At 34.2% G+C, this 22,006-nt stretch overlaps 2 protein-coding genes across 2 annotated transcripts; both read left to right on the forward strand.

Moving 5' to 3' along the window:
* LOC148761589 (uncharacterized) lies at positions 1–2,187 on the forward strand. Its single transcript, XM_088808654.1, has 6 exons — positions 1–274; positions 367–612; positions 667–956; positions 1,074–1,296; positions 1,610–1,823; positions 1,938–2,187. Exons 1-6 carry the CDS (start codon positions 1–3, stop codon positions 2,185–2,187), a joined length of 1,497 nt encoding a protein of 498 aa, XP_088664780.1.
* Positions 2,188–16,883: 14,696 nt separating this feature from the next.
* On the forward strand, positions 16,884–18,266 carry LOC148761590 (protein FAR1-RELATED SEQUENCE 5-like). The gene is made up of 2 exons (XM_088808656.1): positions 16,884–17,574; positions 17,656–18,266. The coding sequence occupies exons 1-2, from the start codon at positions 16,884–16,886 to the stop codon at positions 18,264–18,266; spliced, it is 1,302 nt and encodes a 433-aa protein (XP_088664782.1).
* Positions 18,267–22,006: the final 3,740 nt, after the last annotated feature.

The following is a 22,006-nucleotide window of genomic DNA, read 5'->3' on the forward strand; positions in this document are numbered from 1 at the left end:
ATGACAGTAACGGGTAAGGAGTTGTATAAAGAGGTTGTGCAGATGGCTCTACGGGCTGAGAAGTTCTCAATTGAGAATAGGAGGATTCGAGCCAAGTTTGCTAAGAAGAGGAATCTGAATACATCTTCTAGTCAACCACTGAAAAAGGGCATGGATTTATCTACTTCAGGGAGCGCTACCACTACTTCAGTAGCATTTACCCAACCCCCATCTCAACAGTCGCAGCAAAAGTCTTCTAGACTCAGTAGATCAATGATGAGTTCTCTTGGGAAGAGTTTTGGGAGTTTTGACAGATGCCAAAATTGTGAAAGATTTCATACCGGGTAGTGTAGGAAGCCCATACGGTGTTTTCAGTATGGTCAGCAGGGTCACATGAGGAGTGCTTTTCGGCAGTTAGAACGAGCTACTGCAGTTGTTTCATCTCCCCAAGCTCGCATAGATATTCAGAAGAGAGATTTTTCTGGGTCACAGCTAAGACAGGGTGTAGCGATGCGGTCCGTGTGGAGAGTAATACCCCGGCTCGTCCACCCTATAGACTAGAGACTCATACTCCGATGAGAGTTTTTGTTGTGACAGAGGAAGAGGCACGGGTTCGACCCAGTGCAGTGACAGGTACCATGTTTTTATTTGATAAAGATGTTTATGTCTTAATTGATTCTGGTTCAGATAGATCTTATGTGAGCACGAAATTTGCATCATTTTCTGATAAGAATCTGTTACCTTTAGAGGAGGAAATTGTAGTTCATACCCTTCTAGGAGAGCAGTTGGTTAAAAACACTTGTTATAGAGATTGTGGAATAAGGGTTGGTAAGGAAGAATTCAAGGCTAATTTAATTCCCTTAGAAATCAGGGATTTTGATTTGATATTGGGTATGGATTGGTTGACTACACATTGGGCGAAAGTGGATTGTTTTAGGAAGGATGTTGTACTTCAAAATTCTGAGGGAGTAGAGATTGTATTTACGGGGGAACGTCGAGTATTACCATCCTGTGTAATCTCGGCTATCAAAGCTTTAAAACTAGTGCAAAAAGGGTATCCAGCTTATCTAGCACATGTGATTGATACCTCAAAGGGGGAACCTAAGTTAGAGGATGTCCCAATAGTAGATGAGTTCTCTGATGTATTTTCGGATAAATTACCGGGACTACCTCCTGATCGAGAGTTGAAGTTCTCTATTGATTTACTTTCAAGTACCGCACCTATTTCCATTCCTCCGTATCGGATGGGTCTGACAGAGTTAAAGGAGTTGAAAGTCCAGCCGCAAGAATTAGAAGATAAGAGTTTTATTCGCCCTAGTACTTCGCCCTAGTACTTCTCCTTAGAGTGCACCAGTCTTATTTGTAAAAAAGAAGGATGACACTCTTCGGCTATGTATCAACTACCGTTAACTGAACCGAGTGACCATCAAGAATAAATACCCTTTACTACGGATTGATGATATTTTTGATCAACTACAAGATGCTATGGTATTTTCTAAGATTGATCTGAGATCTGGGTATCATCAGTTGAAGATCAAGGAGCAGGATGTACCCAAGATTGCTTTCAGGACTCGTTATGAGCATTATGAGTTCCTGGTTATGCCTTTTGGTCTGACTAATGCCCCGATAGCTTTCATGGACCTCATGAATAGAGTGTTCCACTCGTACTTAGATAAGTTTGTGATAGTGTTCATAGATGACATCCTGGTGTATTCGAAGGATGATGATAAACATGATACTCATTTGCGCATTGTGCTGCAAACCTTGGGCGAGAGACAACTCTATGTCAAGTTCTCCAAATGTAAATTCTGGTTGAAGGAAGTAGTTTTCTTAGGACATGTTGTGTTTGAAGTTGGAATTTATGTCGATCCCAAGAAGATTGAGGCGATCTTACAATGGGAGCAATCGAAAACGGTGACAGAGATTCGAAGTTTCCTTGGTTTAGTCGGTTATTACAGGAGGTTCGTTCAAGGGTTCTCATTGATAGCTTCTCCTCTGACTCGTTTGACTCATAAAGGAATCAAGTTTGAGTGGGATGATGTTTGCGAGAGTCGGTTTCAGGAGCTAAAGAATCGGTTGACCTCCGCTCCCGTTTTGACACTTTCTATTAGTGGGAAAGAATTTGTGGTGTACAGTGATGCCTCTAAATTGGGATTAGGGTACGTGTTAATGCAAGATGAGAAAGTAGAAGCTTATGTTTCTCGGTAACTGAAAAAGCAGAGACGAATTACCCTACCCATGATTTGGAGTTGGCAGCAATAGTCTTTGCATTGAAAATCTGGAGGCATTACTTATAAGGTGAGCATTGTTAGATTTTTACTGACCACAAAAGCTTGAAATACTTGCTCACCCAAAAAGAACTCAACTTGAGACAAAGACGATGGTTAGAGTTGATTAAGGATTACCACTTAGTAATTGATTATCATCCGGGGAAGGCAAATGTTATAGTAGATGTCTTGAGTCGTAAATCCTCATCTTCATTAGCATTACTTCCGAATTCTTATTTTGTGATACTACTTGAGATGAAACCTCTAGGGATCTAGTTGAGTAATGGCGACGATGGAACCCTACTTGCTAGCTTTGTTGTGAGACCCTCATTATTGAATCAAATCAAAGAATTGCAGAAGTTTGATGACGAGTTGAAACGGGAAGTTCAAAAGTTGCGAGATGGAGAAACTAATGAGTTCAGACTTAGTGATGACGGTATCTTAATGCTTGGGAACCGGGTTTATGTCCCTAAAGATGACCAGTTGAGACGAGCTATTTTGGGGGAAGCTCATTCTTCTACCTATGCTTTACATCTTGGAAGCACCAAAATGTACAGAACTATCAAGGAAAGTTATTGGTGGCCGGGTATGAAACGAGTCATAGCAGAGTTTGTGGCGAAATGTCTCACATGCCAACAGATCAAGGCGGTAGATCAGAAACCATCAGGTACTTTTCAGCCTTTACCTATCCCTGAATGGAAGTGAGAGCACGTAACTATGGACTTTGTATTGGGTTTACCCGGACCTAGAGTGGGAAGGATGCTATTAGGTGAGTGTGGATAGATTGACTAAGTCTGCTCATTTCTTAGCTATCCATAGCATGCATTCCATTGAGAAACTAGCTAAACTTTATATAGATGAGATAGTGAGATTACATGGAGTCCTAGTTTCTGTCGTGTCAGATCGAGACCCCTGGTTCACTTCTCGATTTTGGTCAAAATTTCAAGAAGCTCTTGGAACTAATTTGAGGTTTAGTACTACCTTTCATCCACAGACAGATGGTCAGTCTGAAAGGACCATTCAGGCTTTAGAGGATATGCTACAGGCTTGTGTCATTGACTTTACTGGGAGTTGGGACAGACACTTGCCGTTGGTGGAGTTCGCATATAACAATAGTTTTTAGTCTAGTATTGGGATGGCACCATACGAGGCTCTGTATGGGAGAAAGTGTCGAACTCCACTCTGCTAGGATGAGGTGGGTGAGAGGAAATTGTTTAATGTAGAACTAATTAATCTGACTAATGACAATATCAAGGTTATCCGAGAGCGATTAAAGATAGCTCAAGCCAGGCAGAAAAGTTATTCGAATAGATAGAGAAAAAATTTAGAATTTGAAGTTGATGATAGAGTCTTTCTTAAGGTCTCTCCTTGGAAAGGTAATAATTTGAATACTTTAAGGTATTAAGTCTTATTTGATTATATTATTATAGTAAATTGTGGTATCTTGTTGGATAATGAAAAGTGTGATCTGATTCGCAAAGCGAGGAAAGCTCAATCCGAGATACATTGGACCCTTCCGTATTATTGAAAGGATTGGGCTAGTGGCTTATAGACTAGAGTTACCCCCAGAGTTGGATCAAATTCATAATGTCTTCCATATCTCAATGTTGAAGAAGTATGTACCTAATCCCTCTCATATCCTTGAGACACCTCCGATAGAGTTGCAAGAAGATTTGAAGTTCGAGGTACAGCCTGTACGTATTCTAGATCGAAAGGATTGAGTGTTGAAAAGTAAGAGCATCCCAATGGTTAAGGTGTTGTGGAAAAATGCTCGGATGGAGGAGATGACGTGGAAAGTTGAGCACTAGATGAGAAGCCAATACCCACATCTTTTCTCCGAGTCCGGTAAGTGAAATTTTGAGGTCAAAATTTTATTTTAAGGGGAGTAGTGCTATCAAGCCCAACTCTATAATATACTTGCCATGTCATTCATGTACTTGATAGCATGTCTACATACTTGGATGCCTCGGAGAATTGTTAAAAATCGGTATTGTACCTAGTGGTACAATTAAGTCGATTAAAACCTCGAACTAGTTTGAATAGAGATTTTAGGATCTATTTGAGAGTTATTGAATCTTAGAATGTTTTCATATGATGATTTGGAGTTCCAGGATTAACTTGGAGTCAAATTAGGAATTTTCATAACGAAGGGGCAAAATAGTCATTTTACCATCCGAGGGCAAAATTGGAATGTTGGATGAAATTTTTGACCATGTTTGACTAAATGGAGCATGATTTGAATTTTAGAAGTGAAAATTTTCAATTTCGAGCATAACACTTGTCAAGCCTATGAATTTCACCTATTATCATTTTATACTTTGGATAATTAAGAAATTACATGTGGTGGTGTGCAAATGCTTAATTGTTAAGTTTTTAACCATGGACCAATCACATAGTGACACATGTCAAGCTTTAATATTATTTTAATTACCTGTATAAATTCACTTAAAACCCTCACATTCACACTCTTATGGCCGGCCAAGCAAGGGAACAAAGAGAAAAAGAGAAGAACAAACACTAGGAAGGAAAAATTCAAGAGAAATTGTTGAATTTCAAGGAATCAAGCAAGTAAAGGTAAGAATTTTTAATTTTAGCTTGTGATCTACCTTTCCCATGTATTCTTTTTCATTCTCCATGGCTGAAATTCAAGTTTTCAAGAGGGAACCTTTGTTGGCCAAATCTAGAGAGAGAAGTTTTGGTGATGAATTTTGCTAAATTTCATAATATCCTAGTGTTTTTAGTCATTTTGTGATGTTTGGAAGGAAAAACAAGCAAGAAAATCACATGTTCTTCAACCACCCTCCTTTGGTTGAATTTTCTATAGGACATGTTGATGATGGATTTGGTTGTAATTCATGTTATTTAGCTAGGAATTGATGAATTATGATGTTAGATATCGAAACCGATTATTGAAAAGTATAGTTCCTTTAGAAAATGGACTTGGATTTGATTCCTAATGATATATATGGATTTACGAGACTGTGTAGACATTGATTGGTATGTTAGTACGGAATCGGAATGAATTTCAAAAAATGGTGAAGTTAGTCAAAAATCAAATTCATTGTAATGCTTTGGTGTATTAGATTATTGGAAGTGAAATGAGTATATTTAAAGTTGAATCGGATGTTTTGGTTAATTCTACAATGTATAGTTTGAGTTAGGTCGAATACAAATTTAGTCCGATCATAATAGAACCCACATAAAACACCGTCTTTAAGTGATTATTCAAACAATTCTCATTCAATTTTATGCATTCATATAGAGCTTGAAATAGTTTTATAACAGTTTGGCGTAAATATATTGAATTACGTGTCGTGTATTATGTATAGGTGGTGAGCCCTCTAATAAGGGTAAAGATATCGTACCCGAGGACCAAGAATAGGAATACTCCAAACTCTCGCTATTGTGAGTAATCAAATGTTCATCTTAACTATCTAAAGTAGTTTATACTCGTTTTTATGATTTTAAAGAATAATGAACTTAAACCGTAGATTTTTATGTTTTATAAGTTAAGTGATGGTTAAATGAATGAGATTTATAAATTGTTTTGCAATTCAATGATGGTTTTGGAAATTGAGTAAGTGGAGACTATATACTCGTGTTTTGATATATGGTTTGAATTGGTGGTTTATGACAATGTGATGGCATGAATGGCTAGATTTGTGTTTTGTGTGGAATATATAAACTGTTTTGTTTTGCCGTGACACAGGCTGGGTAATATCATATTAGCCATGTCAGATTGTCAAAATTTTTTATTGATTTGATGGGATAATTGATTAGCTTATTGTAGTGGGCGGGTTTTCATCGACCAGCCTATTAGAGGGGCACGATAAACCCCGTTATATTTTACCTTAGTATGAGAGGCGTGGAGGGTATCTCCTTAGGTATGTTTAGAGTTCACTTCACGCTGAACCACCACGTGAGGGTGAAACTCAGCCAACACCAAGGAACGTCTACGTTTTTAAACGTAAAAACATGTTTTATGTGTATACATCGTTTTAACAACCTTGGCGGACTCGGTTGGATGCTTGGGCCAAAGTGTCCCCGAGTATGAGTTTTGGCATAAGCCAAGTTTTTAAGAGAATCATAAGCCTTGCTGATTATTTTGATGAAATGTAATTGTTTTATATGAATTGAAATGAGTTTTGAATGTTATGAATTATATTATGATGGGATGATTTAATTGTCTCCATTTACTCGGCTGTAGATGTTATAGATGAATTTTGCTTACTCACTAGGATTATAAAAACTCACCCCTTATTTTCACCCATTTCAAGTTCAGGACAGTTTGTAGACAGTTGATTTTGTCGATGACTACTTTAGGATCTGCATCCTTGGAAACCGAAGGTCTACAGTCTTGCATATTTTCAGTTAGATCGGGGCTCACATGTCATTGTAGAATATATTTTGAATACCTGGTTTAGTGTGCTATTATATATATGAATTTATTTTACTCTTACGCTACAAAAATTATTTATGCAGGATTCTATAAATATTGTTTTATAAGAAAATGAAATATTTTATTTAATATTTTTATTTAGTTTGATTAGCCATAATCTCATTTTAAATGGATGATTTAGATTACTAAAGTTATTTTTAGATAAGAAATGTATATTTTTTGATCGTATGCTGTATTTTTACCAGGTTTCAAAATTTTTGGATAAAAATGACCAAAATACCCTTGTGTGGCAAAAATTACTTTTTGTTTGTTTTGATTAAAAAATAGTTTATATTCCCTTAAAACATGATATTTAGTAACTATTGCTCATAGGGAAGATGTAAAAATTGATGCAAGAGCCTTGCGAGGTTTCGGTTGACATTTCGAGAAATGAATGTGTATCGAGACACCGCGGTGATTGTCACGGGCTCGAAGAGAGTACCGGATCTTGACATATTTCATCCAATTCTACCATCTGGAAAGCCAGTCAAGCTGTGGTCTTATCAATTGAATTGTCTTCAATAGGGCACTTATGACTTATATCTTAAAATTCTACCACCTAGAAAGCAAGTTAAGCTACCTCTTGTCAATTCAATTGTTTTCAATAAGACATTTCTTGGTGTTTAGAAATCAACCGATATTGACAAGAAAAATGTAACCATTATAATACAGCAAAAATTACTACTGAGGAATGCCATTAATATTTATTAACAGACACTCTAATTTGTCAGAATCCACATCATTCCAACTTGACTAATTAATGCCCTTTTTGACAATAATTAACATGGAAAGATGTAAAGGGTTATCACTCATGATCTTTATGTAACAATATCGTCCCATCACTCGGGTACTCTTTTCCTGAAGAAATTTAATGCATGTCATTCTTTTTCTATATTTAATGCATGTACTTATGCTTTCACCACTAATCAGCTTGACAATCAAGCTATATACCGAAAGAAAAAGAATTAATTGTTTATAAATCCACTCGAGTTGAAATTTATGTTCTGCAATTATCTAAACATGCATTTAAAAACTTAAATTGGAATTAAATTCATGAAAAAAGACTTTCATATTTAGACTTCATAGTGCGAGAAAATTTACCACTTAGCATATTGGAGAGAATTCTTAAAGAGCAATGTTATCATTCCTTATTCATTTTAATTGACATATCTAAAGGCCCAAAAAAAGTATTTTTATTTATAGAATTTATTACAATATCAATATAATTTTTTTTATACATATAGTACATAGTTATATAGGGAGAACTCCTACTTAAAATCAAATATTGTGTACAGATGGTTTGTATAGAAGGTGGGTTTTCTGATCTTTCTTAAGCTTGCTTATAGGTGGCAACATTACTGATCTTGATTTTGGGATATTATGTACTACAAAGGTATAACATTTTGAAATCAGGATTTTACATATTTCCTTCATTAATAAAATATCTCTATAATTTTAAAAAAAATTCCTAAGTGAGTATTTGACTTAGCTTATAGAAGTGATTTTCTACTGCAAACGCAAAAACAATATGTTTGGTTGTCAAAATTTTAAAATTTTTGGTTTAAGTGGAAACTTCATTTGGTGTTTTAGACGAAATTATGAATTAATTTTTTTTCATATGTTTGGTCAATCAAATTAAAACTTCTTCAAAAATATTAATGTACCGTAACAAATATTTAATGGATTTTTTTTTATAATTTTACCTTACTATTCAATAATTCATAAAACTAAGATATTAGGAAACAAATGCTCAAGTATAAATTTCATCGAAATTTCTTCAAGAATATACATTATTTGTATAATATAAAACATAGCATTTTTTATGTATAATATAAATTTCATTTTTAAAGAGGATTTATTAACTCAACATAGTCTGCATGACATAATAAGTCTTAAAAACTCAAGCTATGGAAGAAGATAACAGTACAATTAACAAAAGATTCCACCACTTCAAACAGATATTGGTGGCTCAACCCCTACAATGAGCTCCCCATACTATAGAATGGAATACTAGTATAAGTCCAAAACCATATAATGGAAAACTGCCAACTAGTCAAGCATCGTGAACTCAAGTCTTTGAGCAATGACTTAATTTAGACTTGTCGAACACTTCATCCAAAATTCTAAAATTCCAAAAAAATGGTCTTGGTCAACCAGCACTTCATCCAAAATTCCCAAAAAACCAAAGCAAGTCTTAGTCATCCACTTCATCTAAATTCTAGAAAACAAAAGAAAATCTTTGTCAACCTTATCCTTAAAAAAAATTATTTTAATTAAACATTACACACATTGTAGATACTTGATTTTGGTTAATACATATTCTCTAAAGAATTATTTTACAGTAAATATTATACAGAGATAATGGGAACAACCATTACAAATGAAACACTATTTTATGCAAAACAACAAAAACAAGTGAAGTGCTACTTCACACAGAACAACTAAAACAAGTGAAGCACTATTTCATGTAGAACAACTAGAATAAGTGAAGCACTACTCCATATGGAACAACTAATACAAGTAGAACAACTAATTCGCATAGAATAATCATTTCACATGGATGACAGTGACAGCAACCCGAAATAAGTGGTAGGATTTATGAGTTACTTTCATTTTGGTATGTTCCAGAGTGTTTGTGTAATACCTTGTATTTTGATATGGTGGCTAATAAAGTTTACGAATGCTAATTAAGGTTGATTATTGAGTTAAAAGGGTAATTCAGAAGTGAACCTGTGAAATCTCGACCTCTATAAACACGCAACTAGAAGTAGACGCAATAATGCGGACCAGGGGTAATTTCGTAATTTCTCTTGGTAGGCTCATACGAGTGGATTTTTTATGCTATTAAGGTCTAAATAGGCCTAAGGAATGAATAAATGATGTTTATGATGGTAAATAAATGAGGAAATTAAAAATAATGATAATTTTCACGATAGGGGCAAAATGGTCATTTTACATCTCGGGTCTAAATTTTTATGTGTTCATGAACTTGAGTATTTCTAGACTATTATGGATTTTGTCTCATTGTCAAAAGAGTGAAAAGATTGCACAAAGGATAGGAAGAAGACAAAATGACCTTGTTAAGGGCATTTTGGTAATTACATGAGAAAATGGATAAATATAAGACATAAATATCCAAGTTTCTAGCAACTTCTTCAAATTTCCAGCAGATTCTTCAAGCTTCCAGCAACTTTTTCTTCTTCCTCACCCATCCAATGCCATTTTTCATTCCACCTTCATGAAAATCAAATTTTTCATGTGATTTTTCCTTGTTTTCTTTTTATTTCTTTTCTTTTGCTAATCTTTCCTTCTCCTAACTTCTTGGGCACTGAATTTGCAGCTGCTAACCCCAATTTCTAGCACATCTAAACCCTAGGAGAGAGAGAGAGAAAAATCTCTCCTTGTTTCTTATATTTTCCAATTTCTACTTCACTTTCAACAACACTAGGATTTTTGGCTTCAAATCTTCATTTTCAAGGTTGAAAGGTATATATATTTCCAACTTTTGGAATTTTTGAATTTATGGTTATATTTTCAGATTTATTCTCTAATTTCTTCAAATTATTTTTCTTGGAAAGATTAGGTTTTTGGTTGATCTTCATGCCTCCAAGCTCATCCAGGTAACGAAATTTAAATTGGAGTAGTTGGCCAAATGGGTTTGTGAATTAGACTAGAAACTTAGGTTAAACGTTAGGTTAGAGGGTAGATTGCCTATTATAAATTCATTAGAATTATTAGATTTAATTTACAACTTAATTGAGGTTGTTATGGTTTATTAATAAATATAGGTTTTAATGGTATTTTGGGACTACTTGGATTAGGACCTTGTTGGTGCTAGTTTTGTCAGGTGAGTGAACTGCATTTCAAAATCATTTTGGGAATGTGACTGTTTTGTACAAAGCATTTGAATGATTTTATACAACTTTATCTTAAAACAAGTGCTTTGGGAACAAGCTTTTGCTAAATAGTTTTATGTTGTGATATGTGGTTATTATTGATTCATGCACCATTTCATTATGATGATATATATATATATATATATATATATGTTGTGCATGATAGTTGATATTGTGTATGATGATTATAACTGTGTGTGTGTACGATGTGGGGAGATGCACATGCCGGTGATGATGGTGGTGTGGGAGATGGATGATGATAGTGCCCATGTGCACGATGTGGGGGGATGTACATGATCCATGTGGGGGGATGTACATGAGCCAGGTGTGATTATGCTGATATTGGTGTTATCTATGCATTTATATATATACATCTATGTTTATGAAATCAAAGTTCATGAGTATGGTATATGGTTTTGCATATGTGAATCTTGCATGTTGAACTTTGAAAGTTGCTAAGTATTGTCAAATTGGTGTTCATTGCAACAAGGAATTTGGCTGTAGCGAAATGGATTCTCCCTGTCGCCAGAAACTCTTGGTCGTGGTACAGTGTCGTCACTTTTACAGCGATTTTGACCACTTTTCGATCAGAACTGGGTAAAGTCGTAAACAGTAAAGTCGTAGCCCTGCCTCTTAGCTTTCTAATGACCTAATAAGCATGTCAATTGGACCCATGTAGTGGAAGATATACTTGAAAAACCGAACCATATGCAAATCAAGAATGCCTTTTGCTGCAACGAGAAACGTGCTGTCATGTTGCTACCTTGCTCAGGTTCTGATATAATTTCCTTCACTCCCTTATCTTCATGATTGAGCATGGGTCTTTGCAATACTAAGAGTCCACTGATCAATGTCCAAAACAAGGGGGTTTAAGAAAGAAATTAAACCAAATTGCATTGTTTTCAAAACAAGTGCATCATGATTTCCAAATTCTTCCTATTGATTGCTTGTTCCCTTCTTATGTTCACTCACTGAGTTTTATACTCACATTTTTAAAATTCATGTTTTCAAATTTGGAGGCAGTTGGAACCTAGTTTGAGTCACACACATATGCTCGTCTTCTTAGTAGGTACTATGGCATCTCAGTAGCTGCACCTTCATTATGGTCACTCCACTGGAAGTCTAAAGTCCTTTTCGTTGAACATATGTACCTTGATGTAAATTGTTAAGATATATATATCCTAAGCAATAGATGTTTATGTTGATTAATGTTGCCACTATGAGATGGCACGAATGACATTATTTTGAATCATAAATGTGAACATATGGTTTCGATGGAAAAGTATTGAAATACTTGTTGATAAGAATTATGAAATACGATTGTAAGAACGAGTGATGAAATCGATGAATGGAGTCACATAAATAGGCTTGCTTGGGCTTAATGGGCTATGCCCATTGGGTCCATGCGCCGGTCATGGCTCGAAAATTTGGGCTACAACAGTTTGGCTTGGTGGCTCAGATATGGAGATAGTTAAGAGGTCTTCCTCTTAACCTTTTCCTGAAGTATAAGTGTTTCAACCTCCTACTTTGTTCTCATATACCTGTTCACATACATTTTCTTTTCTTATACCTATTCACGTACAGCTTCTTCTATTGTATTTGTTCACGTACAGCTTCTTCTCTTATACCTTTTCATGTATACTTCTTTTCTATTACCTTGTTTCTTATTACATCTAATTGCTTCAGTGATCACATAATAGGTTTCTAACCATTACTTGACATTAACTCTTAGTAACAGTTACACAACATTAAAGCTCTTTTTAATAAAGTCATTCATTGTGTACATTAAAACTTTTTCTTGTAACCACAACTTTTAGTACTATATATAAAGCCTTCACAATTCATTAAGGGCTTCTCCCCCCTCCTTCCCCTCCCCCCCCCCCCCCCCCCCCCCAAGCTAATACATTCTCCTTTAGAGAGCTTTTCTCTCTAATTTTCCTCTAAAGAACATGAAGAATAAGAATAGTCCTAAACCTTTATCCACATGGTTAAAAATAAAAATATATGCCTACTTTTCTCCACAGAATGTGAACTTCCTCTCACTACTGAAAATGTGAACTACCTTTATAGGAAAAATCACTCCAAAATGCTTTTATCGTTACTCTAAATGCTCAATAGTTGACTTGACAAGGAATGCTTTCATGAGAATGCTTTATAGGGAGATGTATGGTATGTTAATGAGAACTGATGAGTTATTGAGGAGTTACAATGCTTGTAAACATACTTGACTCAAACATATGGGTTGGGTTGATGCACGAACCTAAACATATGGGTCTATTTCATTAAGGGCAATTTTATCCTAATTTTATTTCTCTTGATTAAAAGCATTTAAAATTATAAAAAGGTCTATTTTCAAAAACACCTTATACATGGGGCCTATTTTTGAAAAGAACTCCTTATATTATTTCCCTTTGTTAACTCACTGGCAATGACCACACATGAATTCATCTTTCTTTTTTGGTACAACGTGAATTGGCTTTTAGTTGTGAAACAAATTGCCTTTACACGTATTCCCGTTAATGCACTTATCAAGTGAAAAATATGATTTTGATGAAGAAAAAAAGTGAGAGAACCTTTGTAATATGTTATTTTGCAGGATGTAATCATGTTAAAACATTTGTACAACCATCAGCATGGATGGTTGATGGATCAATGACCAATCTTGATGCATACCATATCTTAATCAATGAAATCCTAAATTGGTTGAGAAAAAAAAGTGAAAGAAGTTAAAGACTTTTAGGGAGTTGAGTTCTCCAAGTACTTCAGTAATACATCCATTGAAACGATTGCTTGAAAAATCAATGGCTGTGAAAATGGTTAATATTCTCACAAGCTTTATCTCCAGTCCTTTCATTGTTACAATTTCAAACTTTTGATAATAAGTTTCTTCCATGTATGTTGGACAGGCTTCGTCTTCAAGGATACCTCTCATAGCATTCAAATTTTCAAGGAGTTTAGGTGGCATGTGACCATTCAACTCAATTTGTGAAAGATCAATGATTTGCAAACTGCTGAAAAGAAGATGTACCGCTGAAATTCTGTATGTAATCATGGAATCTATTAGGTTGAAGGACAAGAATTTGTAGATTTGGATGCATACCTAACCGATAAAGAAAGGTGTCATTTAAGTTGTTGCCTAAATCTAAAAATTCCAAGTTATTGCAATTCACCAAAGATTGTGGAATGGATCCTTCAAGTTAGTTGTCATTAAGGTTAAGACTTTTCAGCCAACCACCTTAAGAGTATACATGTTTTTAGGATTTTGCCATAAAAGTAATTCATCCTCAAATCTTTGATCGAGAGATAGAAGTTAAAATTACCGAGACATTCTGGAATATAACCACTCAACTTGTTCTTAAACAAGTCAAGTATGCGAAGTGAACACAAATTGCAAATCTTAGAAAAGATTTCTCCAAACAATTCATTTTCTGAAACTAAGAAATGTTTCATTTTCCATGGTGGAGCTAGAAGTGGTCCTTGAAGTTTATTCGAACGAAGGTCAAGAGTATCAAGATTCTTCCCAAGAACTTGCTCTGCATTAGTAAATGAGTTGTGAGAAAGGTTCAACTAGCTCAATTTCTCCCATCCCTTTGCTTCGCCACCTTAAATTTTGTTGTTAGAAAGATCTAAAAGTTTAACTTCTTCAATGCTTATAAGAAACTTGGGAATTGTTGTATGTTTCTAGAAGAGAAAAATAAAGTCGTTAGCTTGGGGAAGGGTAAAACTGACATCATTGCTATAGCAACTCAATGATAGTAAACTATTATTTGAAAGATCAAGCCTCTCTGGATTTTTAAGCTTCAAAAGCATGCATGACCTGGCATTACCACTCAAGTTATTTGGTGAAGGATTAAAATCAGTACGGTTAATAGGATTGAAGAAAGAACTTGGATGTATTTCATTCTTTGACAAATCAACATCTTGGATTCGATTAAGCTCCTGAATTGGATCAAGGAGGCAGTTAAATTTGTTAGAGTTGATGCTCAAAATCTACAGAGCTAGTAGACTAAACAACCAACCTGGTACTCTGCCATTGAGCAAGTTTTTATATAAGCAAAGTCTTTGTAGATTGAAAAGTCCACTAAAGTTTTTGGGAAGGGTACCCTCAAGGAGATTGTGAAAGAAGGCCATTACGTCTTGTGAGGTTAACTGTTGATGATGGAAAGAAACCACCAAAATTGTTATAAGAAAAATCCAAGGTACTTAAATTGTTAAGGTTCCCAAAAGCATCTGGAGTTTGCCTTTCAAAATGGTTAAATGAGAAATCTAAGAAGGTGATTTTTGTGAGATTTCCAAGAGTTGAAGGGATTGACCCCATGAAATATCAATCATGATGGTCAAGTCTTTCCAAAAAATTGAGTCAGGTGACTCCTTTGAAACACTGGTCCATGAAAGATCCAACATCTTAAGGGGATTACTCCAATTTGATTTAGGAAGATAACATGCGAGGGTTCTTTGATCCATTATTTTAAGATGTGGAAGATGGAAAACTTCATTTGGAAAATTTGGTTGCAATTGACAAATAGAAAGACCAAGATGCTTCAGCGAGATAGTCAAGTTAAGGAAAAGTTCAGGTAAAACCAAAGACTCAATTTAGGAGAAGATTTTCTAATTTCGTTAGGTTATGCAAAATAATGTTAAAATTATGAGAAAAGAGACATCTCTGGTAATTTGGATTCTGGTTTTGCCTATCTTATGGGTGATTTGGTTTAGGGGAAAGATTAGGTGGATATTTCGTTTTCTTTCTGGTGGAGGGTTGGGAGGCAGACTTGAGGATATGTGCTTAGTTCTTTTGTTGGTAGGGGTGGGTTAAGTTGGAACGTCTCTACTTTAAGCATTTCTTTACAAGGGTCTTGTTAGGCGGTTCAATGTTAAGAAAATGACGATGGGTTTTGTTCGGTTTCAGAAGCAAATCCTCTGCCCTTCTTTTGTGCCCCCATCTGTGCCTTCTCTCTATATTTCTGCCATCTGTCCTATCTTTTAATGGGATGTTAAAAACGGCAGTGCTAAAATTTTTAAAGCCGGCTGTTAACGTCACTTTAAAAATAAAAAGAAAAAAAAATCTCATGCTAGGTTTTTTACGTGTTTGCTGCCGACTTTGCTTTTACTTTGTTTTGGCTGCCTACTCCTCTTTTACTTCACTTTCACCTTTTATCAATACTTTTTGTAAGTTTTTTTTGTTAATTCTTTAGGTTTCAATTTTATATTTATTGATTCATTACATGATGTTTTATTGAATTTTGTGCTTGCAAATAACGTTTTTCATATATTTCTTTTGAAAGGCATTCAATTTTTGTTTAATGTCTTATTCATAATTATTCATGTTCCATTATGTATTTGGTTCTTTCATGAAAATATTCATATCAAATTTAATCGTAGGTGGTTCTCTTTTCATTAACCTTTTAATTTAGGTTTTTTATTTTTTATATTTTTCAAACTTTATATATTTATATATATGTGTATGTGTATTGTTTAATTCAAATTTGATGTATTTTTATCATTAATTATATTTAATTAATAAATTTTTGAGCATATAGAATGAAATAGTAGAAAAAGAAGGTATGATTCTTGTATTAATTTAAAAGATAACTAAATTTGTTTATTTTTTAGTTCTTAGGGTATGGATAAAGAAACTACAAATACAATTAATAAAGATCAATTGTGCCGAAGATTGGAATTTACTAAGGATGATATTCTCCCATCGATTGAACCAATGGAGGAGTAGAATCTTAAGCAAGATAAGTGTTCAAACATGATTGATTCTAATACTAATATTATGATTTCAGCTCATGCAAATATGTAGGAAGAAATTATTCCAAAAGTTGGAATGGAATTTGAAACAGAACAAGATATTTATGATTTTTACAACATATATGCCAAAGAAGTTGGATTTATTTGAAGAAATAAAGCACATAAGGATAAGTATGGTAATTGGGTAGATAGGGTTTTTTTTTTTGTTCTTGCCAAGGAACTTGAAGAAATGATAAAAGAGATGATAATGTCAAAAGTCATCGTCCGGGTGCTTAACTGTATAAAAGTTTCACGATATGACGATAAATTACGTGTTACTAAATTTATTGCAGAACATATACATGCATTAGCTTCTCCGCGTAAGTGTATGTTTTTAAGATCTCAATGGGCAATTAATCTCCCTCAAGCTGTTGAACTTGAAATTGCTGATTGCTCTAGAATAGCACCAAAGGAGAATGTTCGGTTTTGGCAAGAAAAGTTGGTGGACTCGGGAATATTGGTTTTATTCCTGAGGACTACAATAATTACTTACACTCTAAGAGAACAGAAGTAATGAAAGTTGGAGATACTAGTGGTGTCTTAGAGTATCTACAAAATATGCAACATGATGACCCTAATTTTCCTTATGCTATCCAAGTTGATCTTGATGATCTCATCACAAATATTTTCTGGATAGATGGTAGGATGAAATTAGATTATGAATATTTTGGAGATGTGGTATGTTTTGATACAACATATAGAAAAAATAAAGAGGGTAGACCTTTTGCATTATTTGTTGGTGTTAATCATCATAAGCAAAGTGTTATATTTGGTGTAGCATTGTTATATGATGAAACATGTGATACTTTTATGTGGTTATTTGATTCATTTTTGAAAGCAATGTCAGGGAAAAAACCAATGACGATCCTTACAAATCAAGATGCTGCAATGACGAAAGCACTTGCTTCACAATGGCCTGAAATTTATCATCGTTTATGTGTATGGCGTATGTATCAAAATGCAGCGAAATATTTTAGTGATACATTTGAGAGATTTAGTAGTTTTGCTAAAGATTTTAGTAGTTGTGTTTATGATCATGATAAAGAGGAAGATTTTCTAAATGCATGGGATCATATGCTTGCAAAATACAATTTAGAAGATAATAGTTGTCTACATAGACAATTTGAATTGAAGGAGAAATGGGCTTTGGTTTATGGACGACAAACTTTTTGTGCAGACATGTCCACTACTCAAAGAAGTGACAGTATGAATAACTAAATAAAAAATTACATTAGTTATAACTATGATTTATTACGTTTTTTTTAGTACTTTCAGAGATTACTAGTTGATAGACGCTATGAGGAGTTGAAAGCAAACTACAAAGACAGCCAGAGCAAGCCATCTTTGCCAGTTCCAGTGGAGATATTGAAGCATGCAGCAGATGTGTATACTTTCACAGTTTTTAAAATGTTTTCTAATAAACTTTGGCTTACTTGGTATTGTGAATTGTACACAACTGAAATCGTTGGCAGTATTACTAGTTACAAAGTCATTCCTCTAAGAAAACCTCGTCATCATACAGTTACATTTGATTCATCAAATTCGACAGTCAACTGTAGTTGTAAGAACTTTGAATTTGTTAGTATTTTATGTGCTCATGCTTTGAAGGTGCTTTCTTTTCAAAATTTTAAACGAGTTCCAGATCAATATATATTAAAAAGATGGACCAAGGAAGCAAAGATTGGAGTTGTGGTAAATTCTTCTACATCCACTAAATTAAATGATCCTAAAGTAGATGTAAGTACTCGTTACAAAGATTTGCTTCGATGGTATTCTAATTTAGCAACAAGAGCTGCAGTGAGTGAGCAATCATTTAATATGGCTATGAGTGATGGAGGAAAGACATTGAGCAAAGTTGAGAAAGCTTTTAAGCAGTTATCAATTGAAGAGTCTTGAAGCTCCGATGATGGAAAATAGGTTTGTCCATTTGATGAAAGTGGGCGTAATGAGAAAGAAAGCCAAAAAATCAAGGGAATCAAATGTAAACCTTAAAATAAAGGAGATAGATCATCTCGTCGACTAAAAAATGCTTTGGAAAAAGCTAAAAGAAAGAAAAGACGTCAAATTGATAAATTAGTAGAGACTCCACTAGTTCAAGAGGTAAGGGTAATAATTTCTTGATATCGTTTTATATTATGTTTTGATTTAATTTTATAATTATAATTTCCTTTTAATCTACATAATCATGTATCTATTCTAATAATTTCATAAGATTCAAGTCAAATTGCTCATACTTTGTACCATAGTGCTACAAGTGGATTCAATCAATGTACTCAACCATTGCAATTTGTCCAGGTAATTAAAATATTATAATAGTAAAATTAAATTTTATATTTTATGTATCACTTACATATTTGAATATTTGACAACAAACTCATGTTGACATCCATCAATCTACTATCACAAGCATGGTGGATTTACTACAAGTAATTCCTTTTATATTTAATAAACAAATTTATTTTTTTATTTTGTTTATAATACTTAATTAATTTTTTACTTGTATATGTATAAGCTCAAATACCACAAGTCCCTATTTCGCAAAGAGAAACTTCGGAAGGAGACGAGAAAGATAGATGAAAGATATGACTGCACCAACATGTTTTAAATATTATTGTAATTTACTTGCGAAAGATAAAAGTGATTTATTTTGCTTTTGAGATAAAACTTTGGTTTTCATATTTGTTAAGTTCTATATGGTTTGAATTATGCCAAACATTGTTTTATTTGATATCAAGAATAAATTTGGAGTCTTTTACTTCCATTGGGTTGGAAAGTTGGAATGCCGAACTTGCTGTTCTTTCTAGTGTCTTCATCTAGATCCAGATGATAATGCATGATAAAAAAAAGTGTTTGCTTCTTTTTTTTTCTTATTTACTAATTGAGGTGAGTTTTCTGTCAACATTTTTTGGGGGCTACATGAAATGGGGGTTTTTTGGGATGGTTGGCTTTTAGCTGCAGAACTTGATGATCTTTGAGCATGTCCTTGCAAGTTAATAATGAAAAAAAAAACTATATAGAAAATCAAAAACTAAAATAGCTACTTGATTGATGGGGATTGAAGAGTTTATTGAACATCACATAACATTTGAAAGGTAAGGGGCACTGCATTCTTAGCATTGTAAATCTGCTTTTGGATCCTGCCGTCATATTCGCTTGTTGGTTTGCCACATAGTTGATTCTTTTCAGGTAAAACCTATATTTCTGCAACCATAAAAATAAGACAGTTAACTACCTAATAAGATAATATCATAGTAACTTTGGTAGGAAAGTTTAGAATTAATGCTTGGAGATTTGGCAACATTTTCTCTGGTAAGCTTTTCAACATTCATTAACATAACAGTTTAAAGACTACCCAAGAGGACCAAGAATTGAATTTTCAGCAGTAGGAATATCATGGAATATTTTTTCAGTAATATGCTAAGAAACAACTAAACAAACAAGAGGTTTTGCTTAGGGAATGTTAAATTCAGAACCCCATTTTTTAAAGCCTGAACTTTTTCTAGAATAACGACTTAAACAAAAAGCCAAGATGTTCAAAGTTCCAGAGTTAAAACAGAAACTAGTAGTGTTTATCCCAATTTTTCTTCTTCAGCCGGATGTTCAAGCATAAAGAACAATAAATAAAATTTGGAACAATCATTTTAAGGTAATTCTAGTAATAGCCACTAGGTAGTTTGATTGGGTTCTGTTTCAAATCCAATATTCAATTTTTATTCATTCTTAAATTTCTCAAACAGAGAAGAAAAACAGACTAAAAGGCGACACATAATCAATTGGTTTGTCCTTCCAAATAAATAGCAATCAACACATCAAAAATCAACATAAAATTTCCATATCTAAACTTTGTCTTGTAAGTTAAGCCATGAAAATTCATAGTCAATTGGTTACCTTTGTTACTGGAAACTGTCTTCCATGTAGGTCATAATCGTCCTCCAAAACAGCGTCACTCTTGGCTTCACGACACTATAAAAAATCGAAGATTAAACTTCTTTATGAAAAATCCCAAAATAAGACTTAAAAATTAATAGAACAAACCCCCAAAGAAAAAATGTCGAAAACCTTGATAATTAAAAAAGAAAAACCTACAATAGAAGAAAGATTACTATCGAATAGAAAATGAATAGCAAAGCAAAGGTGAAAGTGAAGTAAAAGAGGAGTAGACAGCCAAAACAAGGTAAAAGCGAAGTTGGCAGCAAACAGGAAAAAAACCTAGCATGAGATTTTTTTTCTTTTTATTTTTAAAGTGACGTTAACAACTAGTGTTAAAAATTTTACCATTGCTGTTTTTAACATCCCATTAAAGGATAGTTAGGCTTGGAAGTGCTCCCTCTTCATGTTAAAGTGTTGTGACTGTTTTTATATAAAAAAATAAAAAGAAAGAAAAAGAAGGGAAAAAAAGAGAAAGGTAGAAAAATAAAAAGAGAGAAGAGAAAAAATTGAAAAAAAAGGGAAAAATAAGAGAAAGTAAAAAAAAAAAAAAAGAAATGCCAATGAATGATTGGATTTATTTTTGTGAGGCATTGTCACATTGTTTCTTTTTGGCTTGTGCCACCTTTCCTCTAAGGTGAGTTGCAGGTTCCTCTTTTGGTGCTCCTTTGGGGCTGTGTTCTGTTTTGCTGTGGTTCTCTGGTTCTGATGTTCTTCACTTGTAGTTTAGGATCCTATATTTTTGGAAGAGGAGTTGGTGAGGACAAGGGTTGTGGTTGGGTTCGGAGGTGGTGTCATGGGGGTCTTTTTGGGTTTAGTTCATTGGTGTTTGTGTGGATGCCCCTTCATTCCGGAGGAAGGGGGATGGGTTGTCAAGGAGGGTGGTGGGGTGGGTTTTTCCTTGAAGGTCGAATGAGGGGGTGGAGAAGGGTATTGTTGCTGATTATGAAAGGGATTGAGGGTCTGCAAGGCCTGTTTGATGGCCTGTTTGTTTGATGTTCTCCTTCTTAAAGGCCGTCAAGAGCTTAATGCAGTCTGTTTGTTTGATGGCCTATTTTTGCTAGTTTTGTTCCATCTCGTGCGACAAGCTATTGAGGGCAGAAGTCGGGTGGACAGGTGAGGAAGGCAAGCAAGGCGATCGGAGTTCATTTCCCGAGAAATGAGTAAGAACAGCACACGAGGGTTATATGGTGCTTTCCTTATCTGCATCAACGCTTATCATTTCGATTTCTCAACTAAGTTGATTGTCTTTAAAGGTTTTTTATATACCAAATGTTTCATGTCAGGTTCTGTCCCCTAGATTCGGGGTGTTTTTGGTTCTGTATAGAAAGTTTGTATATTTCTTATAAGAAATATAAGCAATATAAACTAAATCTTATATCTTTATAAGTGGTTTTTCATGAGATTGCATGTAACATTCCGTATTCTCGTTTAATCGTCAATAAGACCTATCAATAAGATGAAGGGATAATTGATGTAAATTTAGGAGTCGAAGAGTGATCACAGACGAATAAAATATTTTAAAATAAAATATTATCAATTACGAGAATTAGTCTGAAAGATGGGTACATGTCTAATTTAAGTGGGGGAGAGTTTATATGTAAACTTTATTATTTTGAGGAAATAAAATAATTAAATTATGAGATAAAAAAAATATAACAATAGTAAGAATATATTTTTAAGTAATGAATTGGGTTAGTAGGGGCCGG

Source organism: Theobroma cacao, chromosome 7, assembly GCF_053813885.1.
Source record: "Theobroma cacao isolate CCN51 chromosome 7, ASM5381388v1, whole genome shotgun sequence".
NCBI classification, from domain to species: domain Eukaryota; kingdom Viridiplantae; phylum Streptophyta; class Magnoliopsida; order Malvales; family Malvaceae; genus Theobroma; species Theobroma cacao.